This window comes from Protopterus annectens, chromosome 1.part1 (assembly GCF_019279795.1).
Source record: "Protopterus annectens isolate FY-2018-M chromosome 1.part1, PAN1.0, whole genome shotgun sequence".
Lineage (NCBI taxonomy): Eukaryota > Metazoa > Chordata > Ceratodontiformes > Protopteridae > Protopterus > Protopterus annectens.
The window spans coordinates 1,833,083,444-1,833,108,190 of NC_056726.1; the positions used below are offsets into that span (position 1 = coordinate 1,833,083,444).

The 24,747-nt window shown below is 42.1% G+C and overlaps 1 protein-coding gene across 1 annotated transcript in view; it reads left to right on the forward strand.

Moving 5' to 3' along the window:
- LOC122812639 (tRNA selenocysteine 1 associated protein 1) overlaps positions 1-24,747 on the forward strand; it is a 633,267-nt gene that overhangs the window by 18,519 nt on the left and 590,001 nt on the right. Inside the window, exon 2 of the mRNA XM_044084823.1 lies at positions 11,194-11,291. Coding sequence (XP_043940758.1) covers positions 11,194-11,291 — 98 coding nt within the window. The remainder of the gene's footprint in view (positions 1-11,193; positions 11,292-24,747) is intronic.

Sequence of the window (24,747 nt, forward strand, 5' to 3'; positions counted from 1 at the left end):
GGGACTGGGGGAGTGTCCTAGATCAAATCTACAGTGGGGCGGGCACTGCAAAAGCCACCAAATTTAAACTACAAACCAAAAACAGGGAGGGGGGGTGGGGAAGACAGTTTCAGCAGAGATTTGAGCAACCACTAGTAGTATAAACTATAAAACCAGAAAAATATACTCAGCTGTGTATATTTGCAGATCAGACTCTCAGAACAGTGAGACAACAGATATCTAAGCAACAATTAAACTCTATAATAAAGAAAACTATACTCAGCTCTGTATATTTGCAGATAGTCTTGTAAGGCTGTCTCTCAGAACACAGGTTCCAATTCGACGCAGTAAGCTAAATAAACTATGTTCTTGCTCTCACAGCAAGCTTTAACTTTAAAAGTATATTCCGTCCTTGTTTCAGGATGAACGAATCTGTGAGATTTATCTATAAACTTACAATATGCACATCTGTCACAAGTGGTCGTACCAAAACTGTCATCTCGCAAAGTATGAACAGACGTATTATATTCTTGATAACAAAGATTTCTCCTTATAGATTTTTTATTTTTATAAACGAATCTAGGGGAGTCATCTAAAATTTTATTAATTTGTGGATCAGTTCTCAAAATGTGCCTGTTGTTTTTGACAGTATTCCTAATACCTGCACAGTCTGTGCTATATGTCATACAAAAAGAACCTTTATGTTGATAATATATGCTGATAATATTTGCTCTTTCTTTCTAGAGATAGGATGAAAAAAAAAAGGTTTCCCCTTACATTCTCTGTCATCCTTAGCTTTCTGCAGAACCAAAAATGTTGCGAGGAAAAAACTGCTTGAATTATAAAAATACTGTGCTGTCTTCTCTCGAAACAACTGAGGAAACACAGTATTAATCGACCACTGGAACGTTTATTGAAGCAAAATAAAATGAATATACTTAATACAAATAACTCACACGGCTTATTTGTATTAAGTGTATTCATTTTATTTTGCTTCAATAAACGTTCCAGTGGTCGAATAATACTGTGTTTCCTCAGTTGTTTCGAGAGAAGATAGCACAGTATTTTTATAATCCTTAGCTTTCTGATATGCCAACTCCACTTCAGTGTTTCTATACCCTCGTTGTAAAAAGTCAACACCAGTTTGCTTAAGACTCCATTGAAAATTATGTTCTCTGTCATGCAGTCTGGACATCCTAAGTGCCTGACCTTTTACAATATTTTTAAAAATGTGCTGCGGATGCATGATATTGCGATGAAAGTAACTATTTTTGTAACATTCTTTTCTAAACCTACTAGTATGTAATTTGTGGTTTTCATCACTGAATAGAGTCACATCCCGAAACTCTATTCTAGAAATAGAACTATTCATTATAAACTCCAAAAAGTCACTAGTGCCATTTAAATATAAGAGAAATTGGTGTAAGTCAGCTCGCTCTCCATTCCATAAAAAGGTCCTCTCCAAAACGACGATAAAAACACACACATGCTTAACATTGGATGCATCATTCACAATATATCTGTTTTACCATTCGGCTGTCACTATATTGGCATAACTGTTGGCACAAGGTGTGCCCATAGCTATGCCAGAAATCTGTAGATAATATGTATTTGCAAAAACAAAGACATTGTGCTCTAATATTAATTCAAGCAAATAACATATAAATTCTGGACCAAAAATAAGAGGATGAACCAAACCACAGCAGGCAGCAGATAAAAAAGAATTCCGTTTAATGGTAAGCGCTTTCGCAGCACATCAAGCTGCTTCATCAGACCATGCTGTGGTTTGGTTCATCCTCTTGTTTTTGGTTCGTTCTTTTGTTTTTGGTTCATTCTTGTTCAGTTGTTGGTTGAACCAATTATCTACACCACATTCTTGTTCTTCAACATATAAATCCTGTCCTCAACAGAAAAAGAACCATTCTTGACAAGAAAGCTATGTACATAAGCTATTCCTGTCTTATTTGGAATGACTGTAAACAGAAATGTGACGTCTAAAGTAACCATATATTCATCCCCTGTAAGTTTAAATGTGGACTGAAAACTGTATAAATCATTTAAAAAATAAAAATATTCTGTATCATGAAGTATGGCCTCGTAGTTGTCTAGAATGGGTCTAAGCTGCTTTTCTACATATATTGAGGGTGGTTCAGTCAACCAGCATCTCCCTGCTATACAGTATGTCTAAATTCTGGGTTATAAGGATTTTTAGGAAGTTTTGGTAAACCTTGCAAACTTGATATCAGGAGGTATTCCACAGTAAGATATTGACACAGTTCTTTGAAAATGGCATTCTCTTGAAAACAGTTCACTATAGAATTAAAATAATGTGTCATGGAATCTATGAAAGCAAGATCAACAGTTCTATACATGGTTTTCATCTTTTAACATTTCATTCATAGAATTAAAGTAATGCAACTTATCCATAACAACAATAGCTCGACCCATCAGCGGGTCTTATCACTATATCATCATTGTTCTGTAACCCTTCTAGGGTTAGTTTTTCATTTTTAGTCAGATTAAAGAATTTATTACGTCTCTCATTATTCAGAAGCACATAAATGTGTTCCTCACATACTTTAAGAAATACTTCTAAAGTCGAGGACAATTGTGGAGTGTAAGTAGTATTTTTTTTTTTTTTTTAAACTTGCACATTATTACTATCATCTTGATCAACAAGCAAACAGACTACAGAGCTAGATTACGAGTAAATGATCTAAGTTCTACAATAGTATCACTCAAGTTGGCCCACTGGGCTGGAATGAAAGACAAAACTTGCTTCAATAAAGATAGTCAAATGTCTCTGGGAAATATTCCAAACTAATTGTTGTTCATTATTTTCCACATCTGTTTTCAAGTCTGTGGTTGACTGTTGTGAAAAGACTGTTTTGCTTACCTATTTATCATTGCATAACTTTTGTGTATGTGTATTGTGTGTGTGTATATGTATGTGTGTACACATAATATGTATATGTGTGTGTGTGTGTGTGTGTGTGTGTGTGTGTGTGTGTATATATATATATATATATATATATATATATATATATATATCTATATATATATATATATATATATATATATATATATATATATATATATATATATATATATATATATCCACAGTGTGTGTGTGTGTGTGTGTATGTGTATATATATATATATATATATATATATCTCCACAGTGTGTGTGTATATATATATATATATATATATATATATATATATATATATATATATATATATATATATCCACTGTGTGTGTATGTATATATATATATATATATATATATATATATATCCACAGTGTGTGTGTATGTGTATGTGTGTGTGTATATATATATATATATATATATATATATATATATATATATATGTGTATATATATATATATGTGTGTGTATATATATATATATATGTGTGTGTGTATATGTATATATATATATATATATATATATATATGTATATGTGTGTGTGTGTGTATATATATATATATATGTGTATATGTGTATATATATATATATATATATATATATATATAGTGTGTGTATAACCCTGCCTGATGATAATACAGTGTAGTGTGTTGAGGTAGTTTAAATATTTCTAGTTGAAAGACATGGGTTGCTTGATTGAGGTGCTTGTATATTCCACAAACATTTTATTCAAGATCAAAACAGTCTGATGTAGCTGCAGAAAAAGTTTATGTAAACATCCACAGTGTTACTGTACCTTTTTTGAGGTAAAAATCTGTAGTCTCTTTTCAGTAGTCCTGTCCCCTTGATCAACTTTTCAGTCAGAAGTTTTTCCCATGGAGTAGCACATTATTCACAGGATGAATGCAGAGTCCTGGTTGGCTAAAGAAGTATTGTATTAGAATAAATCCTATGTAGTACTATTGCTCAGGCTGATGAGTTTAAATTATAGATCAGTTGACTGTTCAATGGGGGTAAACCTTGTGATGAGTACCGTGGGAATAGGGTTACCACCTGTCCCACTTTGCCTGGGACAGTCCCTCTTTGGGCAGTTGTGTCCTTCAAAAAAAATTGTAAAAATGGCCAATATCCTGAGATATTAAGGCAAAATTATTGCCTATATTTTATGTAGTTGCATAAAACAGTTATTCTGTGTCCGAAACACTGGCCATGGGTATGGTTTGGCCTGCAAAATCTGATGTTTGTACCACGATTGTCCCACTTTGGGCATTTGAAAAGGTGGCAACCCTTTGTGGGGAACTCATGGAAATGCTCAATCCCTTAACCTCTTATAATCTTTTAAAAACACTTCTAATTAATTTATATATCTAGTTGAAAAAAAAAACTTGTACAGTAGAATACTGAAATGTCCGTTTAACAGTACTTTTTTTTTTTTTTTTGCTGGGATTAGTTCATGCCAATTCTGGCATAGTTTTTGCATATGTTATCAACTGGGCTAAGAATGCAAGTTATGCCTGAACACAGTAACCAGTGTTATTTCAGTGTAGTAACGCTAACCTTAAAAATGTAACCTTAACACTAAAGCTGTGTCCCTAACCTTGATCCTAAAACCCTTTCTAACTCTCAAGCCCAGTCTTGACTCTAAAACCATAAAAATATAAAAATTACTAGAAGATATTTAACTTTTGTTATTTCTCGGTATGTTTTTTCACCTACTGTAGTTTCTTTGTGTTATCGTTATTGCCTTATATCATAATGGCATCAGATGAAGTCATCATGAATTTTTGTAATGTGCCATAATGTGATTTAGTCAACTTCTGCATGTTATTTTTCATTTACTTTTGAAAAGAAAGTTTATAACTATAAATGTAATTCAACAAAGGTGTTTGTGTCTAGTGATTCGGTGTGTCTTTACCAGGTAAAAAGTTGTGTATTTCACATAAAACTAGGCCTGCAATAGTGACTTAATTATGTAGTTACCATAATAGTAGATGTGTACGTGTAGGTCCATTCTTAGTAACACCCCTGCCCACCTTCTCTCACACTGGAGAAGAAAGTTGATGGCGTCTTATGTTTAATGCAGCTGTCGTCAGATCTGGAGAAGGCATAGTGTAGTGGTCAGCAGGTAGCACGCTGGAGCTTGCTAACGTTGGAAGGCAGTGGGTTCTGTTCCCACACCTGGTGCTTATTTTTCCAGTGCTACACTCCTGAATGTGCAATCCTTTCGCTGAGATATTAATCTGAGTCCTACCCACCTGAGTTGTTGGTAGCTCAAGTGGGTGTAAAAGATCCTCTAGCATTTATATAAAAGAGTGGGAGTATTTTGTTTATATCTATGTGATATATATCTGAATTTGTATCTATATCGTACATGTGTGTATGCATAAAAAATATATATATATATATATATATATATATATATATATATATATATATGTGTGTGTGTGTGTAATTTATTTATTTTGAACAGAAATGTTGTCTTTGCCAGTAATGTTGCATCTTATGCACAGTTCCCTCTTCTGTTGCCTGAGCTGGTATTATACATTTAAAAACGGACAATAAGTAAGAGTTCTGTAAGGTTTAAGAGTTCTGCTGTCCGTGTAAATATGACTACAATAAAACTCACGTTTTACCAGATTATAGAAGGTGTCTGGTTTAAAACCATTTTTCATAATACAGTACAGAGTTTGTGTTTTAATTCCACTAATGTTCTCTGTTTACGTTTCATATTTGTTTATACATATTGACATCTTGTATGAAAACAAAGATTTCTGTACCTTACTCTGTGCCCTCCAGTTGTTCCACATGCAGGTAGGAAAGAGAAGGTTAGCACTTCCAACTCCTGTATTGCTAACAGATTGATACCACAGATAAGATGCTTTTACCAAGAACAGAAACTGTAATTGCAAGGCTGAGTTAGCAGCTGTAGTCATGTAAGAGTTTTGAAGTGGCTTGTAATAGTTTCATAGGTTGGTACTAGGCTATCAGCCCTAGGGCCTATGCAAGCCTAGCCATAACAATTCCCTGGCTATTTCTTCCCACATTATTTACTTTCCTGGACCCCTGTCTAGCAGGGTGACTGACGTGATCCCTGGGGTGAATTTCCTTTCTCCCATCCAATCGTCAAGGTTCCTCTTGAAGAGGTCCAAAGAGGCACTCTGCTTGACATGTATAGGCAATCTATTCCAGAGTCTGGGGAGTCTCTGGGTCAGGAACCTATCCCTCCAACATGTTTTGTTTATTGTGATGACAAGGTTTAGATCCCTGGAGCGTGTAGCTCTGAGGGATTGGGATTTCTTTAAGTGTAGCATGTCCAACAGCTCTGTTTTTGATATGGCCTTGTATGTTAAGCAGAGATCGCCTCTGAGTAGACGATATGCGTCAGAGTATAGCTGGAGTTTTTTAAGGCGGTCAGCATAGGGCATCTGCTTTAGGCCTGTGATTCTTTTAGTGAGGTATTTCTGAGGCCTTTCCAGTTGTTGCAGATGTCTTGAGAGGTACATACCAAATGGGGCATTGTATTCTGTAATGGGTCTAATGAGGGATGAGTACAGTGGGACAATGACCTCCTTTCTTCTGGATGAAAAGCCCTTCATGATGAGGTGTGCCACATAGAAGGATTTCCTGACTGTTGTGGCGATGTGGTTATCGAAGGTGAGACCACTGTCCACCTGTGTCCCCAAGTCTCTTATCACACTTTCTGTGTTTAGTGTACTGCCACCTATATGGTAATTCATGGATACATGTTTTTTCCCAAAGGGGATAACAGTACATTTCTTGGCATTGAGCTTGAGCCCATGGCTCTGGCACCAAGCATCTGTTTCTGTAAGGCCCTTTTGTAGAGTATCCACATCATTTGGGGATTCATTAATGGCTCCCAGTTTGCAGTCATCTGCAAACTTTGTTAGCCAGAGTCCCTTAGTGTTGACCTGTACTTCAGAGAAGTAGATGCCAAACAAGAGCGGCCCCAGGACTGAACCCTGAGGTACTCCACTTGTCACTTGTCTGGAGCTGGATTTGGAGTCTGCTACTTTTACAGTGTGGGTTCTATCAGTAAGCCATTTAGCAACCCATTGGGTGACATAGGGATTAATGCCCAGCTTAGTAAGTTTATCTATGATTCCAGAGTGGGGGATGGTGTCAAAGGCCTTGGCAAGGTCTAGATAGGCTGTGTGGACCACCTTACCCTTGTCCATGGCTCTGGAGACTGATTCAAAGAAGTCAATCAGGTTCAGGAGACTAGATCGGCCCTTCACAAACCCAAAATGGGTGGGGTCCAGTGTTTGAAGGTTGCCAATGTCTTTGTTTATAAGTTCCATGATAATACGCTCCATGGCCTTGCAGATAAGGCTTGTCAGACTGATGGGACGGTAGTTTCCGGGATCCAAGGTGGACCCCCCCCCCTTGTGGATTGGGATAACTGTAGCTCTGCGCCACTCAGTGGGTACGAAACCTGAGGTGAGGCTATGATTAAACATGACACTTGGGTGAGGTGCCAGTTCATATTGTAGTTCATGTAGTACACAGCCCGGGATGTCATCTGGTCCCATGGATGCTGTATTCTTCGCTTTAGAGAGTGCGTTTTGTACCTGTGTGGCCGTTATTACTGGAATTTGGCAATCTTCCGGTATTGAGATGGGCCATTTAGGGGGTGAGAGTGGGGTGAAGTTGGCACTGAGTCGATCTGCCAGGATATTGGCAATATCCTTCGGATCAGTATATTTAATGCCATTCTGTTTTAGCTCAGAGCAGATCTGAGCATTGCCATTTAGATTCTTGATATAATTATAGAATGCTTTGTGGTTGTCTTTGGAATCTTTGGCAATTTTATTTTCGTAACTAGCTTTGGAGGATTTTGTGAGGCATCTCAGTTTCTTACTGAGGCTAGTAAGGGAGTTTTTTGCATCCTGGGATTTTCCTCTTTTCTGCAAAAGTTTCTTCCTTTTGTTGTAAAGTTTGTTTATGGCAGGGGACCACCAGATTGGCTTCCTTTTTTGGATGAGAGCATTTTGGTTCTATTTGGGATGGCACGATTCATGCATGAGTGGATGTGCTCGTACAGTGCCATAGTGTAGGATTCAGCAGTTGAACTTTCAGTTCCCGTCTGCATGGGTGTCATGAAGTTTGTCACTTCTGACTTGAGTAGCATGAAGTTGGCTTTGGAGAAGTTTTTTATGGTGGTTTCTTTACTGGGGGTGGGGGTGGGATGTGGATGTTAAGGGTGATTAGCTTATGGTCAGACCTGACTAACGAGGGGGTGACCATAGGTATGGAGCATTGATTTCCCATGTTGGTAATGACCAGGTCTAGGATATTGGAGCCCCTGGTGGGACTATGGATTAGTTGATCCAGGGCGTTGGAATTTATGAATTCCAAGAACCGTTGTGCAAAGGTGTTGGGACATGAGTAGTTTTCTCAGTTAATGGCAGGGTAGTTAAAATCACCCAGTATTAGGGTGTTTGGTTCTATCTTAATATTTTCCAGTATGTTTAGAAAGGTGTAGTGAGAATCTTGGGGTATGGTGGGGGATCTGTAGCAAGCTACAATTTGGATTGCAGTCTTACCTAGTGTTAGTTGCACTTGGAGAATTTCAGACACATTGTGTTGGCCAACTAGCCTGGTGGTGTGAATATCCTTGGTGAATATTGACACTCCCCAACCTTTAGTGTTTCGGTCCTGGTTTGGTGGCCGAAAAGTGTGGTAAGAGTTGTAGCCTGGTATTGCAGGGGTGCTCTCTGGAGCCTTGAACCAGGTCTCAGTTACTGCACAGATATCGATGTTCTCCATTTTTAGGAGTGCCTCGAGAGAGTGCATTTTGAGGTTTAGACTTCTAGCATTGAGTAGCATTACCTTCAGATTTTGCATGCTTGTACCTGTTATGGTGGTGGTTTTGTCCTTTGAAGTTTGCCTAAAAAAGGCACTATAGGGGTGGCAAGAGCCTTAGCTAGTAACCTGAATCCCAGGGGCGACAGGTGCAGACCATCTCTGGCAAAGCATCGTGGTCTGTCAATCATGTCATCCCAGGCAGACAAATACTGGATCCCCTTTGAATGACACCATAAGCTTAGCCAATTGTTGAAGTCAATCATTTTATCCTTATATTGTGGTATCATTCTGGGCGAAGGCAGGATGCTACTCAGGGCTAGGGTCATACCTGCCTGGGCCACATGATCCGAGAGCTCTTCCATGCTTCATAGTATAGTACTAGGCTATCTGCCCTAGGGCATTTGTAAGCCTAGCCATAGTGATGTGGCTTTTGCCACCCCATGAAATGGTACAAAATTGTACAGAATAAAATTAGAATACTGTGCCTCTGTCTAGTAGTGGCACAATGAAGGTCCCCTTATATAATAGAATTAGTTTACTGTGCCCCTGTCTAGCAGTGACACAGATGTGACCCCTGGGGTAAACTTACGATCTCCCATCCACTCATCAAGATTTCTCTTGAAGAGAGTCAGTGAGGGGCTCTGCCTAATACGAACTGGGATCTTATTCCAAAGCATGGGAAGCCTCTGGGTTATAAATCTATCCCTCCAGCATGTCCTATTCATACTCGTGCCGAGGTTTAAGTCTTTAGCTCTAGTGGTCCTGATGGATTTGGATCTTTTGAGGTGGAGCATGTCCATCAGATCCTGATTGGACATGGCCTTGTACGTCAGGCAGAGATCACCCCTGAGCAGGCGGTATGCTACTGAATAGAGCTGAAGTTTCTTTAGTCTGGCAGAATAAGACATATGTTGGAGACCCTTGATCCTCTTGGTGAGGTACTTTTGTAGTCTCTCCAGCTGTTGCAAATGCCGGGTGCGGTACATACCAAATGGGGCACTGTACTCAATCATGGGTCTGATGAGGGAGGAGTATAGGGGTACAATGACATCCCTGGATCTGGATGTGAATCCCTTCATGATGAGGTGTGCAAGGTAGAATGTTTTTCTAACCACTTTGGCAACGTGGGTGTCAAATGAGAGGTCGCTGTCGACTTGAGTCCCTAGGTCTCTGATTTCTTTTTCCGTACTCAGTGGGTTGCTGTCTATGTGATAATTTGTGGGTACTTTGTTTTTCCCAAAGGGGATGACTATACAATTTTTGGCATTTAGTTTAAGGCCGTGAGTCCGGCACCAGTTGTCCGTTTCTGTGAGGCCTTTTTGTAGGATGTATGTGTCCGCTGGTGTATCGACTATGGCGCCTAGTTTGCAGTCATCTGCGAACTTTGTCAGCCACAACCCTCCCATGTTTGCTTTAACCTCTGAGAAATAAATGCCGAACAAGAGGGTCCCAGGACAGATCCCTGTGGGACACCACTTGTGACTGGCTTTGAGTCTGACATTGCTGCAGCGATTTTAACTTTATGGGTTCTGTCCTTTAGCCAGTTTGCAACCCATCTAGTGACCTAAGGGTTAACGTTTAAGCTGTTGAGCTTATCTATGATGCCTGAGTGGGGTATTGTGTCAAAGGCCTTAGCCAAGTCCAGGTAGGCTGTATGGACTGCTTTGCCCTCATCAATGGCTCTATTGACTGTTTCGAAAAAGTCAACTAGGTTCAAAAGGCAGGATCTGCCCTTTACAAAGCCGAACTGGGTGGGGTCAAGTGTCTGTAGGTCCCCTATGTCTCGGTTTGTGAGTTCCATAATGATTCTTTCCATAGCCTTGCAGACCAGGCTGGTTAAGCTTATGGGGTGGTAGTTTCCAGGCTCTGTAGAGGTACCCCCTTTGTGGAGTGGGACCACTGTTGCTGTACGCCACTGTTCAGGTACATATCCTGAAGTAAGGCTAAGGTTAAATAGTATTTTTATGTGTGGGTTTAGCTCCTCTTGGAGTTCACGTAACACGCAACCCGGGATACCGTCGGGTCCCATTGATGCTGTGTTTTTAGCTTTGTTTTGGGCGGATCTCCCTTGGACATCTGAGATTACAGGGAGATTACATTCAGCTGGGATAAGTATTTCTTCTTTTGGGGGTGAGGGAGGGGAGATACAATGCATACTTCTATGTGTGCTGATATAATGTGAGTTTTACTTTCTAGAATTGTGTAGCAGTTGACCCTTTGATTGTATAAAAGCTTTGCAAACTTTAATGTACATTTATATATAGTTATTTACTTGGCAGTGTAATTTAATATCACTTTAAACGTAAGGATTGATTTTTATCTTCGTTAAATTAAAACACCATGCACTGAAGGAAAAAAAGGCAAAGTGATAGCAACTATGATCATGACACTGTTAATAGTAGTTCTGTTTTTTTCCTCATTGAGTTATTTAAATGCACTATTTTTTTCCATTTAATAGCTTGAACCTTACATGGATGAAAATTTCATTTCAAGAGCATTTGCCACATTTGGGGAACTTGTTCAAAGTGTGAAAATTATCCGCAATAAATTGACTGGGTAAGTTACATTTGTTTTATCGATATCTTGTGGTATAGGAGTCTGTTTTTACATAGGGGATGATGCTAAGAATGGAACAGACATCTGTGAATTTGGTCCAGTTTGCTTTCAAGTTTTCTTTGAGAGTATGTAATTAGGCAGTTCTGTTCCTCTATTAAACTTGTGAAGTTAGCTTAGTAGGCAATGCATGTCCATAGTTATACTTGTCAAGTCATTACAGCTGTGTGAGATTTCACTCTAAAACTTAACTTTATCTGATGCAGAAAAGATGCAGGGACTTTGTTGCACTCTGCTTCATCATTAGTGTATTGTCAGGTGTTATTCCACTTGGAAGATACAAAAAATATATCAATGTTCAGAGGTAATATCCTTATAGTCTTTGTTTTTTCCTAAAAGTAGATTGGGGGGGGGGTAATCAGTTTTCTATTTTGAATGCTGTTCTAAAACCGTGCACTTTGTCTGCAACAGGAATAAAAAAAAAAGAAATAGATGCCAAGTGATACCCTCCTCTAACACTCTGTCACTTATAGAAAACAAATATGGACCAGCCAGTTAATTGGAGGGCCAGTGGTCAGCAGGTAGTGAGGAAAATTGCCTAGAAAAATGCCTTCCCAAATACAAAACTCCAATACTTAAAACCGCTGCAGATTAATATAGTTTATTTCATAAGCACATCATTTTCATTTCCATTCCCACTTCCCAAATACAAAACTCCAATACTTAAAACCACTGCAGATTAGTGTAGTTTATTTCATAAGCACAACATTTCATTTCCATTCCCACTATGTGTATACTGATAAAGGATGTCATGGGAGACTGCATTGTAGGCTTAAATGTTGGGAAGCCCATGGAGCACATAAGCAACTATGGGATATGAATGTTTTAAAAAAGTACATGAGAGCACTGACCATTACATTGGCTGTATTAGAGGCAAGTTGGCTTCTAGGCTAACTCCACGTTTGTTATTTGAGCCAGGATGTGATTGTCAAAGGAAAAAACTTCAAAGACCAATTCACGTAAGGTTCAAGTATGGCACCCATTATTAACTTGCAGCAAGGAGACAAAGCATGCAGGCAGAATGATTTGTCTGGACATTAATAATTAGTATGGCATTTTTATACAGTTCTTTCCATGTTCCACAGAAATGTTACTTCTATTGCTGACGTAGTTAAGACACATCTTTCTGTATTGTTCTGCAGAAAATGTTACTAGACTAATTGCTGACTAGTTGAGAATAACTGCTGATTTACAAAACATTTGAGAAAAACAACCTGGCCTTGGGGCTTATTTTAGCCCACCACAAACTTTCAATTCTTCAGTTGTGCAGTTCTAATATATATGCTACATTTTGCCTAGATTCAAGGTATATTTCTAGCTTGGGTACAAGTAATGCTGACTGTAGTTTATACTTTCAAGCAGCCTTTGTGCTCCTTATCAAAGCTTCTAACAGCTGTGTACTTTCTCATGGCGTAAGCAGAAAATCAATAACTCTTTAAGTCTCATGACACTAGTAGAAATGAAATGCTTCTTGTTATTTGCTGACATTAGCAGAAATCAAATGCTTCTTGTTAAGTTTCTAATAACTGTGCAGATTCATGCAGTGTGAACAGAATACATGTATTAACCCTTTTAAACCTCAGTGCATTAAGCATGCATATTATTAATACTTATTTTTCTAACATTTCCCCCCTTTTAATACTTTTATTCTACTTTCAAAATAAGCATAAACAGTTTTTTTCTACCCCTAACCTCTTCCTACTCAGGATTTGCAGTTAAGAGAGTCATTCAGTTTAAACTTATGAAAGCATTTTCAATTTTTCAACAATTCTTCAAGTTCAGCACCTTGGTTTAAGGTTTCTGAAACTGACATGTCTATAAAGTCTTTAATCACTCTTTTCATGCAGGGGATGCAGCAGCACACACACATACCACCAGCAGGATCATTCCTACACAGATGGCAATCGGGATGTTCATTAGGATACTGCTCCATCCGCCAAACAATCTCTGGAAAAAGTCCGTCAATGGATTTGGTCCTGGCTTGGTCATAGCCGACACCTGCTGAATCACCTCAAGGTGATTGTCTATCTCGTGTTTGTGGTCAGGAATATACGAACAGCATTCCTTCTGGATTAAAGCGCAACTACCTCCTCTCGCCGCTAGGGTAAAGTCAAGAGCCATGCGGTTTTGAAGCACTACAGTTCTCATGGCAGTCAGTTCATCAGTCACCAATTCTAGAGCCGAAAAGGTTGCATTGCTCATTATTTCGAGAAGTTTAAACGTTTTTTTCAGTTCCCAGATTGATTTTGTTGCTCCATATGCTGGCAATACACCTGCCCACGAGATGATGGTATCACCCAAGTCCATATGTGACGGTCCATTTTTCCCTAGGCTCACAACATGATGGTTTTTCCAGCCCGCATTGATTTGCCCCACTGGGTTGACAGGTTTCTTGATTTCTCGCCGAACATTCCGAATTTTCCCCTAAGGTAAAACTGCTGTGTGTCGTATGGCCGGAACCAAGTACCCCAAATAACAACTGCCGGACCAATTCTCAGGTAACCATTTATATGCTTTCCTACCACATACAAAGTAGCAGTCTTCTCCTTTGGTAGTAACTTTACTATGTCCTGGCTCTGGATGAAACATTTTTTTGTCAACTATAATCAGTTGTTTATAGAGGTCAGCATTATGTTTTACTTCATCAGTTGTCCTGTGCATCAGTTCAAAAATATGAATCCTAGCTTGTGTTGCAATAGGAACCTGTGTTGTCAGTTTTATTGTAGCATCTATAGAGAACAGTCACATTGCAATTGCTCCAGCCCACCTGAACTGTATAATTTTTGTAAAAACACACAGTCCCCTTCTGTCGAACAGACAAGTGCAGTGCTAAATTATCTTGTGATGTGACATCTGATGTATCATAGACTAAGTTTTCCCAGGTCTTGTTGGCTCCTAGGGGGACTGAACAATAACCCCCCGTATGCTGTTGGTAAAGCTGTGCAAATCCAGCAATTTGAAACATTGAAGGTCTCAGCATACACATATTTGATTGCCTGGTAAGTGTTGAAGTTTGGGTGCCACTCTACGTGCAACTCTCCACGCTTATTCAGTTCAGTTTGTGTGGCGGGGAAAAGGAATGGCCACAACAAAAAGATTATTGTCACTAGTAGAGTCAACAGGATGATTATGCAATACTTCTGAGGAAACTGTGGTTCTGCATTCCTGTTTTCTCCGACTCTTCCGAATAGGTACATCTGGATCTTACTGGATCCTGTCATCTTTGTTCCAGACATGCGTTCTTACTCTCTGCCCTAATAGGACCTTCAGCACCGATGGTTTCTTCACTGGGTTTGAGACGGATCAGTCCTATTGATCTGACCCCGCTTTGTAGCCAGACTTTGTGCTGAGGGCCCAGATGGAGAGTTAAGATTTTTGTCCAGTTCAAAGTTCTTAACTAGTTTGCAGTGCGTCAGGTGGATCCACGAAGTTTGCTCTGCTATCTTGACTGCAGTGGGTGTCGAAAGAAACACCTGGTAAGGACCTTCCCACCTTGGTGATGACCAATTCTTCTTTATATTCTTCACCCACACCACTCCCCCGGGATCACTGCCACTTCCGATGTTTCGGTTTGTTCTCTATCTGAAACAGAATTTGACTGTAACAGATGTTTAGAATTCATGACTTTTCTCATATATTCAGCTAGTGTATAATCTGCTTCCTGGTCTGCGGACATGAGAAGTTTCCACTGGGGTGTATAATAAGCCCTTCCAAATAGTTTCTCAAAAGGAGTCGATCCTTTTGCAGTGGGAACAGTTCTCATGCTCAACAGTGCCAGGGGCAAACAATATAGCCAATTCTTCCCTGTCTCAGCTATTAACTTTCTTAATTTATTCTTTAATATACCATTATGCCTCTCAACTAGCCCTGCAGATTCCGGATGGTTTGCACAATGATTTTTTAAAGAAATACCAAAATGCTTACTTAACTGCTGTATGGTTTGGTTTACAAAGTGTGTACCATTGTCACTGTAGATCTTTCCGGAATGCCAAATCTAGGGATGATTTCTTTGACAAGTACTTTTGCCACCGTGGCTGCATCTGGATTTTTGGTTGGAAAGGCTTCCACCCATCTGGAAAACATATCTACAATGACAAGACAATACTTCTTATTTTCACGTTTGTTCAATTTTATGAAATCCATACAGATAGTGTGAAACGGATATGGTGGTGTAGAGAAACTCCCTTGCTTGGGCTTTAACACCCCTTCTGCATGATGTTTGTTGCAAATTTGACACATCAAACAACATTTTTTAGAGTAGTTTGTAAATCCGTACATTGTGAACACCTGGTTCACCAGCTGTACCATCCCCCCTGTTGAGACATGGCACTGCCCATGGCTCAACAAAGCTGCATATCTAAACAAATTAGATGGTAGTATCGGTTTCCCTTCTTTAGAGATGTACAGCCCCTTTTCGAGAATTGCTCTTCGTTTTACCCATCTTTGTTTTTCAGCTTGCGCAGTGAGTGTCTGCATTGTTTTTAACATTTCTAAGTCCAAAATCTCAGAGGGTTGTAGTTCCTCATTTGAAGGAAATACTTCTGTAGCTGCTTGTTTTGCAGCTGTATCAGCTCTCGCATTACCTTTTGAAATCCTATCTTGTTGCTTGGTGTGAGCTGTGCATTTACAAATGGCTACTTTCTGAGGTAACTGAATAGATTCTAAATGATCTAGAATAAACTGTGCATGATTGATAGGTTTGCCAGTAGATGTTATCATTCCTTGTTTTTTCCACTGTTGCGCAAAAACATGTACAGTAGAAAAAGCATACTGGCTGTCAGTAAAAATGTTTACACATGTACACTTTGCTAAGGTACATGCCTGTGTCAAGGCAATCATTTCTGCTGCCTGTGCAGATAAGTTGTGTGGTAAAGGTTTTTCTTCTATAATCTCAGTGTCAGAAACTACTGCATATCCTACTAGGTTCTTTCTTGCAGGACCCCTTTTGCACGAACCATCCACGTAGTATGTCACCTCGGCATCATCCAAGGGGACATCAGTGAGATCTTTTCTAGGTAGTGCCTTTTGCTCAATTACCTGCAGGCAGCGGTGTGGTGTGCCATCTGCAGGGGTTGGGAGCAAGGTAGAAGGGTTCAAAGTCGTGCATCGTTCAATTGTCATGTGAGGTTGGCTCAACAATATAGTCATACAGGAAAGATGCCTAGCAGGGGAAAGATATACCACCTTTTCTTGTAGTAAAATAATCGTGACTGCATGAGGCACACTCAAAGTGAGAAGGTGGAATAAGACTACTAAGGCCGAAGCCTGTACTGCCATTGCAGCTGCAACTACTGCTTGTACACAGTGGGGTAAGGACCATGCCACTGGGTCTAGTTGTGATGAATAGTAAGCAATGGGGCGTTGCTTATCCCCATGCTGTTGTGTTAACACTGATGTCATATAACCTTGCTTACAATCTACAGTTTGGAAAAAACGTTTATGATAGTTTGGTAATCCCAGAACTAATGAGTCTGCTATTAACTGCTTCAGTTTGCAGAAAGCAGATTCTGCTTCTGGTGTTCATTGTAATAAATCCTGTGCTACCATAGGCTTCTTATATATGAGGTCAGTCAGAGGTGCAGATTCCAAAGCATAGTTTGGAATCCAGCTCCGGCAAAAATTAGTTGTACCCAGGAAGGACATAATTTCCTTCTTGGTAGTGGGTTTTGGTGCTTGCCATATTGCTACTTTTCTGTCCTCATCTAATGTTCTACCTTCCTTGGATATTACATATCCCAGGTATTTGACTTGTTTTTTCCAAAGCTGCAGTTTATTTTTATTTACCTTATGTCCTTCAGCGGCTAAGAATCGTAATAGCGCTATGGTATCTTCTCTACAATCTTGCTGGGTGGGAGCTGCCAGCAAGATTCATCAACATAAAGTAAAATCTGACTGCCTCTTGGTGGGGTGAATCCCGCCAAGTTGCTTGCCATTTATTGTGAGAATATCGTCGGACTTTCACAATACCCCTGTGGTAGTTGCGTATATGTATACCTTTTCCCCTGAAATGTGAATGCAAACCAATACTGGCTGTCAGGGTGTATCTGTATCGGAAAAAACGCATTGCTGATGTCTACCACAGAGGTTTTAAATCCTTCAGCAGGGTGTGTGGGTCTGGCACCGTAGGTGCCCTTGGTATTACTGCATCATTTGCAGCTTGTAAATCTTGGACCATACGCCATTCTCCATTTGCTTTTTAACTGGAAATAAGGGTGTATTACATGGGGAATCGGGAGATTCTACCAGTATTCCCCCTTTAAGTAAGGCTGCTATAATAGGCTTTATTCCTGCCTCTGCATCTTTTCTTAAGGGATACTGTCTTTTTTTGTGGTCTGAATGCTGACTTTGGCGTGATAGTTACTGGTCCTGTTGTACGAATAAGTCCTACATCTGATTTTCCTGTTGACCAGAGAGTTTCTGGTATGTTCTGTAAGGCATTCTCTTCCTCCTTTAATAGGAGTGCTAATCAGCTGTCCTTGCTAGACTGCAAGTGCATGGCTGGGTGGGTCTGAGTTATCCAATTCAACTTCTGTATTTGTATTCCCTGTTCTGATAGTTCTAATTCTGTCTGTTTCTCCCATCTCGTGACTTTTTCTCCTAGGTCTGCCCATTCTGTATTTTTGTTCTTGGTTAAGCTAACATGTGGTAATCAATTAGATTTATAAAGTGTAAAGAATTCCTGGGGCAATGAACAGTTGGCTACACTGTTCCTTCTATGTCCCAGTACAGGTTACGCAGTATCAGTCTGTTTGCATGATTTTTAAACAATTTTTGCTCATATTCCTTGTCAGGTCCTGGTGTGTTAAAATAATACAGGGTACAGTGCAACAGGTGTTGCTTATCAATGTCAAGGGAGGGGAACTTGCTGATGGCTACATTCATTAATTCTTCGGTCACAGTCCCTGTACCAGTCGTAACCAAGTCCTGGCTGTACCAATAAAACATTTCACCCTCCGATTGCACTGCAAAGGTATCAATTTGTCGCTGTGCTTCCATACCCTGCATGGTTGGGACTACTGCTATACCAAATAGTTACATGAGGTCTCTTCCCAAGAGGCTTACTGGGCATTTTGCAGGAACAACAATTTTGCTTTTCTGAGTCAATCCTGAAACTGGATCAGTTATTGCAATATTATGGGAGAGGGGCTCTCGATACAGCTGTCCATTAGCTGCTTTTACCAGTATGTAATCAGGTGACTCCATGTTTTCTGGTAGTTTGGAGGGATGTATCAGGGTTCGTGATGCCCCTGAGTCACACAAGAATTTGACTTCCCTTCCTTCTACCAAGAGTGTAACTTCTGGATGTTATGTGATCCTATCTCGCCTACATTCTGACTGATGGGTTCGGAGCCGATCCCTCGGCTCCGACTCGGCACGCTTATGCCAAAGAGCGAAGTCTCTTATTGGCTGAGCTTACTATATCCCAGGATGCACCACTACCAGTCCCCTAGATCTCGTTTGCCGCTAACAAGTGAAGACGTGGTCTCGAGCTGGCTGAGCTAAGTAGTGATTAATTTCACTAGTTTTTCTGTCAGGAATTTCTTTTTTCTTCAACAAAAGTTGTTTTAACAGCTATTCTTGTGTTTAGAGTGAGTTTGGTGAAATTTACTTGGTAAATTCTTGTGTTGTGAGTGTTGACTAGGAGTACCTCTTGTGTGTAAAGGCCTTTCCCGGTCTTTTTGATTGTAGGTGACTTCTGTCTTGTTTAGGGATCTCGGATCCTTTATACTGTGGATAGTTTCTCTTTCTTGTAAAGAAGGTCAAAGAAGAGAGAATTTCTTTCTAATTACAGTGTTTGTACTGTGTTTTGGGCTTTAATTCACCGGAATGTCTCCGGTACCTAGGCCTTCAGGCTTTAAAAAGTGCACCAAGTGCAACTTTAAAATGTCGATCACAGATGACCACTCTCTCTGTGTTTATTGTTTGGGTGCAAAGCATTTGCAGGAGTCCTGCAGCGTGTGTCACGCTTTTTCCTCGAGGGTCCTCCAAGAGAGGAAAAATAAGCTCATATTAAAAGGTCTCATAAAACCCTCCTTTGAAGAAGCTTTAGCATCCTCTCCTTCTCCTGCTAAAAAGAAAAGGGCGTCGGCTCCGACCAGTCCGTCGGATCCGACCGCCAAAAGACATAGGCAGGTTTCTCCTTCGGCTCCAAGGACTTGGGCCGAGGCGGAACGGTCTGCCTCGATGCCACCAGTCTCGACTCCTCTGGCTTCGGAGCCGATGGCTGGGGCATCGAGGCGGGTCACCTTCGGCTCCACTGGTCTCGGAGCCGACAAAGGTTGTCGCTCAGACACTTCCTCCTCGGCGCCGAAGTCCTCCTCGGCACCGATGGAAATTAGTGTGGGTATTCCTTGGCGCCGATAGTCATCGAGTCGCCGAGCCGGTCCCCTAGCCCCTTGGGGCCGTTGGAGAGGCCATCTCGAACCCGTTCAGTATCCTCTAGGTCATCGAGGATGTCAGATTCGGACATAGACAGGGTGCTCCAAAGACTGTTCCAGTCCCCAGTCTTTCAAAATTTGTTTGGCTCCGACCCAGTTGGCTTCGGAGCCGATGGCCATGCCCATGTCATTGCCATTCCTCCTCCGACCGCTTGGCTCCGTGGAGCAGGTGCTGTTGGAGCGGTGGAGGTCTTAGGGTCGGCTCCGACCCTTACTCCAACCCCGGCCTTCGGGTCCGAGTTTGGTACACGGACTTCTTCGGCTGGACCTGGGGTGATGTTTCAGGACCTATGCTGTCGGTTCCGAGCCTCCCTCTCGGTGCTTGGCTGCGGGACTTCCGTCTGCTATCATGGCTCGGGGACCGGACACTCCCAGGATTCTGGGGTCCGGCTTTCAGAGCTATGAGGAGTGCCTTGGCCAAGTCTTCTTTGGCCATCTCTCCGGCTTTACCGGCACCTTCCCTGGGCGTGGAGACTGGGTCTTTGGCAGTTCCCTGTCCTTAGGCAGCGGAGCCCCTGGGCCTGAGGTTACCCCCATTGGGGTTCCCCTCCTCCTGAGGGTTCTTGAGTTGTCTTCAGAGGAACCCCAAGGAAGAGATCGTGCAAGAGGAAGCACGTGGACTCCCCCGAGTCTATTACATCGGACACTGATCTTGATGATGCGGAGGGGTCCCCGAAGTTGTCCTCGGATGATGTCTCATTTGCAGACATCTTAGAGATCCTCAAACAACGAGGCGGCTGGATATCCAAACCCCCCTCTGCTGATGAGTCAGTGCTTCTCAAGGCCTTTGGGGCTCAGCCCTCCGCCTCCTGGGTGTCTCCGCCCTTGACGAGCTCCTGGATTTAGTTTGTCGGAGGTGGGAACATCCAGATACCGTGGAACCAGTCCCTTCTCGTCCTAACAAATTTTTGTCTGCCCCACCCGAGAAGGAGTTCCTCACTAAAGGCGTGGCTGTAGATGCCATGGTGGTGGCATCTGCTACACAACAGGGCGTGGCAGAGGCTTCAGCGTCCGTCCATCCTCCTAATAAGGAGTCTAGGAGCATGGACGATGCGGAAGCATACCCTGACTTCAGCGGCCTTTACTTTAAGGTCCCTGAATTATTTGGCACATTTTACCAGGCTTCAGAGGGATCTGGTCAAGGAGCTGTCAGATTCCCTCTCAGGTAACCTACCTGAGCAGCTAGCCCAGTCGGTTAGCTCTCAGTTGGCTATCCTTGCTTCAATTTCTAACTTCGTCCATGAGGCTCATTTCAGATGCCGAAGGCGGGTAGAGCGGCAGGCACAGGCGTGGCTCTCGGAGACAAGCCTGGCTCCGTTTGTGTCATTTTGGAGGCCTTCAAGTCTTCCTTCACGGCGCTCCCTTTGATGGGTCCTCTTTATTTGGACCTAAGGTTAAAGACACTCTTACCCGCTGTGAGCAAGAAGGAAAAACTTTATCTGCCGTAGGTGCACGTTATTCCACTCCCTTTCGGCCTTATCCCAAGGCTAAAGGAGGAGGGAAGATGTGGTTCCAAATCACGTAAGTTTTTCCATCAACAGCAGGAAGATTCCCCCTCCAGAGGCAGAGGGGGGGGAAATTTTTCTGGGAGATGCCGTCCCAGAGGTGGCAGAGGGCCCCGCAATTCTGGAGACCGCGAGTCCTTTCATGGCTCTTCAGCCTCCCACACTTCATGAGGGATTGCCCGGCTGTGCTGCTCCGGAGCCAGTCGGGTGCCGTTTTGCCAAGCACCTAAAAGCCTGGGAGTCAATCACTCAGGACAGATGGGTGCTTCGGATTATTGCCGGAGGTTACACCATCCCCTTCACACACTCACCCCCACCGTCCAAAAAAATCCCGGACCCACCACCCAGTCAAAGGGAAATTGCAGCCGCAGAAGCGTTAAAGCTGCTAGGAAAAGGAGTCATCCAACCGGTCCCCACAGACCAGATCGGATTCGGAAATTACTCAAGGTTCTTTTTAGTGCCAAAAAAGACAGGGGACCTGAGACCAATATTGGATCTCAGCAGACTAAACCAATCCGTCACGAAATCCAAATTCCGAATGGTCACGTTACAATCCATTCTCCCATTATTGGAGAAGGATGTTTGGATGTGCTCCATAGATCTCAAGGACGCCTATTATCACATACCGATACATCGGGCGTCCAGGAAGTATCTGCGCTTCAGCCTGGGAGACAGTCATTTCCAATTTTGTGCTCTGCCCTTTGGTCTCACCACAGCCCCAGGGTGTTCACCAAATGTTTGGCAGTAGTAACTGCTCACCTGAGGAGTCTTGGATTCCAAGTGTTTCCCTATCTGGACGACTGGCTCCTGACTGCCACCACCAGTCATCTACTAATGGACAACCTCAAAGCCACCATCTCCCTGGGTGCTACCCTGGGAATTACATTCAATTGGTCAAAGTCTGTCTTGCTGCCCTCTCAGCGCATAAGGTTCATAGGAGCAGAGATAGACTCAAAATTGATGCGTGTTTTTCTTCCTACCGAAAGGATCCAAACTTTACAAGGCCAAGTTCAAGCCCTGCTTTCAAGATCCAAGGCCCCAGCCAGGATGGTCCTGCAAGTTTTAGGTTCGATGTCTGCCACGGTTCTTCTAGTTCCTCTGGCAAGATTGCACATGAGGATTCTTCAGTGGCTATTATCGACTCAATGGTCCTTTCAGGATCTTCCCCTCAATCACCCCATTATGATTACAGAAACATGCAAACGGGACCTTCGCTGGTGGCTTCAGACATCCAATCTAAATCAGGGAAGTCCTTTTGTTATTCCCTCTCCACTGGTCACCCTGACGACAGATGCCTCCCAGACAGGGTGGGGGGGCATTGTCTGGGCAGGTTAGTTCAGGGTTCCTGGCTTCCAGACTAAACTTTTCTCCACATCAATGTATTGGAGATGAGGGCTGTACTTCTGTCCCTACAGGCCTTACACAAGTTTCTCCCTCAGGGCATTATCGCCATCCACACAGACAACATGTCGGTGGTCTGGTATCTAAACAAACAAGGAGGGACCAGATCTTACCCCCTTTGCAGAGAGGCCATGAGGGTGTGGGAATGGGCTGTAGCTACCAGCCGTTTCTTAGTAGCGACCCACATTCCGGGGAAATCAAATGTATTGGCAGACAGATTAAGCAGGACAATTCTCTGTCCTCACGAGTGGTCCCTAAACGAAACAGTAGCAGCTCAGGTTTTCAGGAGATGGGGGACGCCGTGCTGCGACCTGTTTGCAACACCACAAAATACGAAGTGCAAAAGGTTCTTCTCCTTGACTCCACATCAGGGGGAAGCAGCTATGGATGCTCTAGCACAACCTTGGCCAACAGGGCTACTTTATGCTTTTCCTCCGATTCCACTTCTCTCCAAAGTCATTCAGAAAGCTTCTCAATTGGGGTCCACAATGATACTAATTGCTCCGCACTGGCCTCGTCAGGTATGGTTTCCCTACCTGAAGAAACATGCGGTGGACAATCCTTGGACTTTAGATCTAACTCCGGATCTGCTAATTCATCAGTCGGGACGACAACACCAGTCCCTTCACACCTTGAAGTTGACAGCTTGGCTCCTCCACTTCCGACTTTAGTCAGAAATCACACATTAGACCCGGAAGTTATTCACATTTTATCTACGGCCCACAAACCCACCACTAAGAAATTGTACCTCAGTAAGTGGAAGAGGTTTGCTATCTGGGCTCAACTCAGGGCTTAGACCCTATCACTGCTCCAATCCCAGAGGTTTTGAAATTCTTAACATCCCTGTTTAATCAAGGATCTTCTGTCTCTACTATTAAAGTCCAACTAGCGGCTATCTCTAAATTTCACGAGTCCATGGATCCTCCGTTGATGAGCAGCAGATTATGCAAAACTTTCATTAAAGGTGCGGGGCTGTTAAGACCCCAGTTTTTCATCCTGCGCCTCCGTGGGATCTTGATTTGGTGCTTCGTGCATTAACATCTTCCCCTTTCGAACCGGCTGCTACATGTGAGTTAAAATATCTGTCTTGGAAAACTGCCTTCTTAGTTGCAATTACCTCTGCAAGAAGAGTTTCAGAGCTTCAAGCCCTATCTATCAAACCACCGTACTTGATTTTTCACAAGGATAGAATATCACTTAGGCCTAATCCATCTTTTGTCCCAAAGGTCTGTTCTAATCTCTGTCTCCAACAATCTCTAGAGCTACCAGTTTTCTTTCCAAAATTCTCCAATGAAGCAGAATACACTCTCCATAAATTGGATGTTCACAGGCAATTGCGCTTCTATTTAGACAGGACTCAGCAAATTCGTAAATCAGACCAGTTGTTTGTGTCCTTCTCAGACAATAAATTGGGTAAAACCATCACAAAAGCTACTATCTCCAAATGGATTGGAGATTGTATAACTCAGGCTTATTCCTCTTGAATAATCAACTTACAACATCTATCAAAGCTCACTCTACCAGAGCTATGGCGACTTCTATAGCTTTTCATTCCAAGCTCGCTATTTCTGAGATTTGTGCTGCGGCTACTTGGTCCAATCCGCACACTTTCATTTCCCACTATAAATTGGATGTGGCATCTAAAGGGCGAGCATCATTTGGTTCCACGGTACTCAGGAGTGTTTTCCAGTGAGCCACCCAGGATTCAGGTGCTAGGGCGCTGTCCCATCAGTCAGAATGTAGGCGAGATAGGATCACATAACATCTTTTAGTTATGTACTCACCATAACTTCAGATGTTTGGGATCCATCTCGCACATTCCTAATACCCACCCTCCTTCCCCTGCCTTGGAGATCAGAAGAGATTGAATGGTTTTGAGTTCTACTGTTTTATCTTGTTTCATCTGATGATGTTATATAATCAGTGCGTGCATGTGTGCATGTATGCGGACAAACTAGATCTGGGGGACTGGTAGTGGTGCATCCTGGGATATAGTAAGCTCAGCCAATAAGAGACTTCGCTCTTTGGCATAAGCGTGCCGAGTCGGAGCCGAGG